This window comes from Balaenoptera ricei, chromosome X (assembly GCF_028023285.1).
Source record: "Balaenoptera ricei isolate mBalRic1 chromosome X, mBalRic1.hap2, whole genome shotgun sequence".
NCBI classification, from domain to species: domain Eukaryota; kingdom Metazoa; phylum Chordata; class Mammalia; order Artiodactyla; family Balaenopteridae; genus Balaenoptera; species Balaenoptera ricei.
Window position 1 is genome coordinate 119,816,434 of NC_082660.1, and position 6,000 is coordinate 119,822,433.

General features: G+C 41.0%; 1 protein-coding gene across 1 annotated transcript in view; it reads left to right on the forward strand.

Annotated features, from left to right (window-relative positions):
- LOC132356956 (P2R1A-PPP2R2A-interacting phosphatase regulator 1-like) overlaps positions 1-3,523 on the forward strand; it is a 63,545-nt gene extending 60,022 nt beyond the window's left edge. Inside the window, exon 6 of the mRNA XM_059910216.1 lies at positions 3,215-3,523. Within this exon, the coding sequence (XP_059766199.1) occupies position 3,215 (1 nt within the window). The 3' untranslated portion in view covers positions 3,216-3,523. The remainder of the gene's footprint in view (positions 1-3,214) is intronic.
- The last annotated feature ends 2,477 nt before the right edge of the window (positions 3,524-6,000 follow it).

Sequence of the window (6,000 nt, forward strand, 5' to 3'; positions counted from 1 at the left end):
CAAATTGTGAAATTTTTTGTTCTAATTCTGTGAAAAATGCCATTGGTAATTTGATAGGGATTGCATTGAATCTGTAGATTGCTTTAGGTAGTAGAGTCATTTTCACAGTGTTGATTCTCCCAATCCAAGAACATGGTATATCTCTCCATCTGCTTGTATCATCTTTAATTTCTTTCATCAGTGTCTTATAGTTTTCTGCATACAGATCTTTGGTCTCCTTAGGTAGGTTTATTCCTAGGTATTTTATTATTTTTGTTGCAATGGTAAATGGGAGTGTTTCCTTAATTTCTCTTTCATATTTTTCATCATTAGCGTATAGGAATGCAAGAGATTTCTGTGCATTAATTTTGTATCCTGCTACTTTACCAAATTCATTCATTAGCTCTAGTAGTTTTCTGGTAGAGTCTTTAGGATTCTCTATGTATAGTATCATGTCATCTGCAAACAGTGACAGCTTTACTTCTTTTCCAATTTGGATTCCTTTTATTTCTTTTTCTTCTCTGACTGCTGTGGCTAAAACTTCCAAAACTATGTTGAATAATAGTGGTGAGAGTGGGCAACCTTGTCTTGTTCCTGATCTTAGTGGAAATGGTTTCAGTTTTTCACCATTGAGAACGATGTTTGCTGTGGGTTTGTCATATATGGCCTTTATTATGTTGAGGTAAGTTCCCTCTATGCCTACTTTCTGGAGGGTTTTTATCATAAATGGGTGTTGAATTTTGTCAAAATCTTTTTCTGCATCTATTGAGATGATCATATGGTTTTTCTCCTTCAGTTTGTTAATATGGTTTATCACATTGATTGATTTGCGTATATTGAAGTATCCTTGCATTCCTGGGATAAACTCCACTTGATCATGGTGTACGATCCTTTTAATGTGCTGTTGGATTCTGTTTGCTAGTATTTTGTTGAGGATTTTTACATCTATCTTCATCAGTGAAATTGGCCTGTAGTTTTCTTTCTTTGTGACATCTTTGTCTGGTTTTGGTATCAGGGTGATGGTGGCCTCATACAATGAGTTTGGGAATGTTCCTCCCTCTGCTATATTTTGGAAGAGTTTGAGAAGGATAGGTGTTAGCTCTTCTCTAAGTGTTTGATAGAATTCGCCTGTGAAGCCATCTGGTCCAGGGCTTTTGTTTGTTGGAAGATTTTTAATCACAGTTTCAATTTCAGTGCTTGTGATTGGTCTGTTTATATTTTCTATTTCTTCCTGGTTCAGTCTCAGAAGGTTGTGCTTTTCTAAGAATTTGTCCATTTCTTCCAGGTTGTCCATTTTATTGGCATAGAGTTGCTTGTAGTAATCTCTCATGATCCTTTGTATTTCTGTAGTGTCGGTTGTTACTTCTCCTTTTTCATTTCTAATTCTATTGATTTGAGTCTTATTCCTTTTTTTCTTGATGAGTCTGGCTAATGGTTAATCAATTTTCTTTATCTTCTCAAAGTACCAGCTTTTAGTTTTATTGATCTTTGCTATCATTTCCTTCATTTCTTTTTTTTTAATATATTTTTTAAAATTAATTTATTTTTGGCTGTGTTGGGTCTTTGTTGCTGTGCACGGGCTTTCTCTAGTTGCAGTGAGCGGGAGCTACTCTTCGTTGCGGTGTGCAGGCTTCTCATTGCGGTGGCTTCACTTGTTACGAAGCATGGGCTCTAGGCAGGCGGGCTTCAGTAGTTGTGGCACACAGGCTCAGTAGTTGTGGCTTGCGGGCTCTAGAGCGCAGGCTCAGTAGTTGTGGTGCACGGACTTAGTTGCTCTGCAGCATGTGGGATCTTCCAGGACCAGGGCTCGAACCCGTGTCCCCTGCATTGGCAGGTGGATTCTTAACCACTGCGCCACCAGGGAAGCCCTTCATTTCTTTTCATTTATTTCTGATCTGATCTTTGTGATTTCTTTCCTTCTGCTAACTTTGTGGGTTTTTTTGTTCTTCTTTCTCTAATTGCTTTAGGTGTAAGGTTAGGTTGTTTATTTGAGATTTTTCTTGTTTCTTGAGGTAGGATTGTATTGCTATACTGACTCTAATTTTACTTGAGGTACATAATATTCATCTAAAATTATATTTGCACTAAAGGTGGGCCTTATCACATGGACAGTTTTACTATAACAATGTATTAGGGAAGTAAAGAATTCAGCATGTTACTTTCATATCTTTGAAATGGAATGTTGATATACCTGAAAAATATAATACTGTAAGTCAACTATAACTCAATTAAAAAATATAATTTTTTTAAAAAGAAAGTGAAAAAAAACCCAAAACCAAGCAAAACAGAAATGAAATGTTGATGTTCCCTTATGCCCATTTCTGGGTCTCCATCAGTAGTATCACTGAGGCAGCTGGGAAGGCACCGTTTAGCCTAGCCAATAGGGACTCATTAACAGTGTACTCAACCCAATGCTAGGTACAGGGGGAGAAAGAACAGAAAGAAGCTCTCTCAAGGAGCTTCCATTCTAGTGGGTAATGTGGCGTCCACACTGAAAACAATGAGCAGAGCAAAGAGAAGGCTAACATTTGCTAGGCACCTACTAGGTGCCAGACACTTTACAAACCCTGTAAGTCAGGTATTAGCCCCATTTGCCCCATCTGCAAACTGAGAGGCAGAGAAGTTAAGAGAACTTGCCCAAGATCACACAAATAATAAGCAGTAGAACTAGGATTTGAACCCAGGCCCCTATGACTCAAAATAAGAGAATAATATGAGACAGCTTATAGTCATGTGCTCTGGGTCAGATGAGATGGATTGAAGAAGTTTCAGAGAGATGCATGGAATCTATGAAGGCCAAGCTGGGGCCTCTGGCAGATAGAGCGTGTCAGGAAGCTGACAGCCCGTGGCAGGTGCTCCCATCCCAAACCCCTTTATAACCTGCCCGTTACAACCACCTGTTCCCACTGAAGGGCTCAGGCTCTGTCCACCTCCGCTTCTGATGGACTTGGGGAGGTGGGGAAGGAAGCTGGTTCACATTTCTACATTTGACTCCAACGGCCCCCTCTCTGAGGCTAGTTGAACTGTTTACCTTTCAAGTGCCTGACCTCCTGGGGCAATTTCTCTACGCTTCTCAACACCAGAAGCACAGAGGAGCTGAGAGGAGTCTCTCTGCTTTACCACAGGACCCCAGACCCTCCTGACCTGTCCCCTCCCTCCTGCCTACCCTTATGCTTCTATTCACATGCAAGACATGACAGGAATTTAACATGTTTCTGCTTTTTTTCCATTTCAGAGAGAAGAGCTGGCTTAGTCAGACATAGAAACTCCCCGTCTGTGTCTGCTCAAGGCATTACCAACCGAATAGCTCCATCTGAAACATCAGACCTGTAGATTAAAATTAAAAAAGGGAAGATGCATTCTCTGACATTTTTCCCCAGTGAAGAAATTAAGATGGAAAAGGAAAAGTTTGTTCCTAAGTCTGTAGTTCTAATCCTCAAGAGTGAAGGAGTTATGGTGTGTGGGGTAGGGTTCTCTTAAAAGAAAAATTGTGTAAATGAAGTGTTTTGTAGGGCACTTAAAAGAAATGCAGGATTGTGCTTGATGTTTCTTAACTTTTTATTTTGAAATAATTATAGACTCATAGGAAGTTCCCCTTCACTCCGTCTCCCCCAATGATTACATTGCACATAATTATAGTACCATATAAAGGCCATAAAGTTGACATAGGTACAATGTGTGTGTATAGTTCTACGCCATTTTATTACATGTATAGATTCATGGAACCACCACCGCAATCAAGACACAAAACTATTCTGTCACCACAAAGATCTCTCTGGTGTGCCCCTTTATAGTCACACGTACCCCGTCCCCCTCCACCATCCCTAACCTCTGGTAACCATTAATTTGTTCTCCATCTCTATAACTTTGTACTTTAAAAAGTACAGTTTCTGTAAGAAAATGGATTGGCACCTCTAGTTTTCACCGAATTTCAGGCCTGAAGGAGTAACTTCTCCAGCCCAGTCTCCCATCCCATGCCCAAATTCTGTCTACGACATCTCTTCCAAGTGTCCAGCCAGCCCCTATGACATGCAAACCAGAACGTTCTCCAGGATTTTAGGAGTGTTGAGGTATTTGATATAAATATTTAGACCAAGGACATTGTTTCTTTCCATAAATTTATTCAGTAGTAAGCAAAACTCTTACCTTTAGATTAAATATTACAAAATGCCCTCTCACCTGCTGATTTTTCCCATCACACACTGCCCTGTCCCAAACAAACATCTCCTTTTTCCATTCCTTTTACGTAATGAGAGGGATGAGATGCGGGAAGCCTGGAAGGCTCACAGAAAATTCCAGAAATCCCTTCCTTAACTACAGATTAGTCTGGCTCCCAGCAGCTGGGGCCTTTCAAATGTATGTGGTTCATGTGTGGAATTTATTTCTTGGGCTGATTGTGTGTTATCTACATGGTATCTACCAGGGTCATTCTGTTAGATAATCCGAACTGGAGCCCAACTCCCCAGGACTCCCTTGTGGGGAAGAGAGCTTTATGGGGCACCCTATAGCCTGTTGTAAGAACATCAGAAAATAATGACTCAAAGTCATGGTAAAACTGGAAGGGGCTAGCAGAAGCGAAGCTATGGGGGTTCCCCCACCTCCTCTCCCCTGGACTATTTTGAAATCTTTTCACAAGCTTAACTCGCTCTTCACGTCACAAAGAGTGCTGTGCTCTCCTCAACTGGATAGCAGCACATATACAGATCCAGACTCAGACCCATTAGGACGTGCCCTTTAGAATAAATTCAAACTAATGGCTCCCTCCATAGCCAGCCCCAGAAGTAGAAGTGGGGAAGGCATCTGACTTTGGCCCGGGAGACACTGCAGTCTACTGAATGCCCTCTTCTTGAAGTTGGAACAAGAGTGCCCCAGCTCCCTAGTTTCTGAGTAGGGGCCCCTGCCTTCCAGAATATTCCTGACTTCCCCTTAGGTGGGGAGAGTATGAGCAGTGAGGAAAGGAAGGACAGAATGCAGCTAGCTTTGTGCCCCACCCCAAGTGCCATTCCTCTGGGTCCACATCACAGCTTGCAACCCAAAGGCCTTCAGTACTCGTGTCTCAGTGTCTTCCCCCTCACCAAATAACCCATGGGTGTAACTTGTAATTTCCAAAGTGAAAAGGTATTTCCAACTAATTTAATAATCCTGACACGTTCTCAGCTGCCTTTTAGTTTTTTTAGGGGGTAGTATTGTGGCTACTCTTGTGCTATCTTTTTCTTCAGCCTGTGGTAAGTGGAAAGAAGCGAGGGCCGGCTCACGATCAGGATGCTGGTCTTGGCTGTGCCCCTTCCTTGCTGGAGGGCAATTAACTTCAACTGTCAGAGCCTCTGCTTCCTCATCTGCACAAGAGGTATAAATAATAGCTGCCCTCCTAACCTGACAAAGGTGCTCATTTAGATAAACAGATCTTAGAAATGTCTTTGTGAAATTTTCAGAGGGAAAATATAGTGATCAAAATATTCAAATACAGTATTAAAATACTATTTAAAATCTTCTTCAATGTTTAGAAAAACATTCTTAAAATAACTTTCATAAGTCATCTATTTTACCTTAGGTGGCTTTATTTGGGCCTCTTTTGACTAAATTCTTAGTATTGTTCATTATGTTTTTTATCATGAGGGCAAGGTTGGCCGTAAAATGTTATGAAATCTATTAGAATGTGGGATTAAAAAAAAAAAAAAGAATGTGGGATAAAGTGATCCAAATAGCTATTTACAAGGCAGAGAAGATACACTAGGAATTTGATTTCATGCACGTAGACAATTAGCTTTGTTGAGCCAGTGGGTTTACTGTTCTTCAGTAGGAATACTGTTTTACAACAGCAGGTTGCGTCCAGGTCATTTGGTTGTAAAGTAGAAAGTCAATCATAAGCCCTGCGGCCCCCTCTCACCAGGCCAGTTTGTGCGCCTCTTCACCTAGTCTTTTTTTGTTGAGGACAGATTGCCCTGAACTAGATCCCTGGGGCTTTGAACTGAGAACTTCATCAGGTTTCTGCTAGAGGCTAATTAATCATCAGATCGGCTC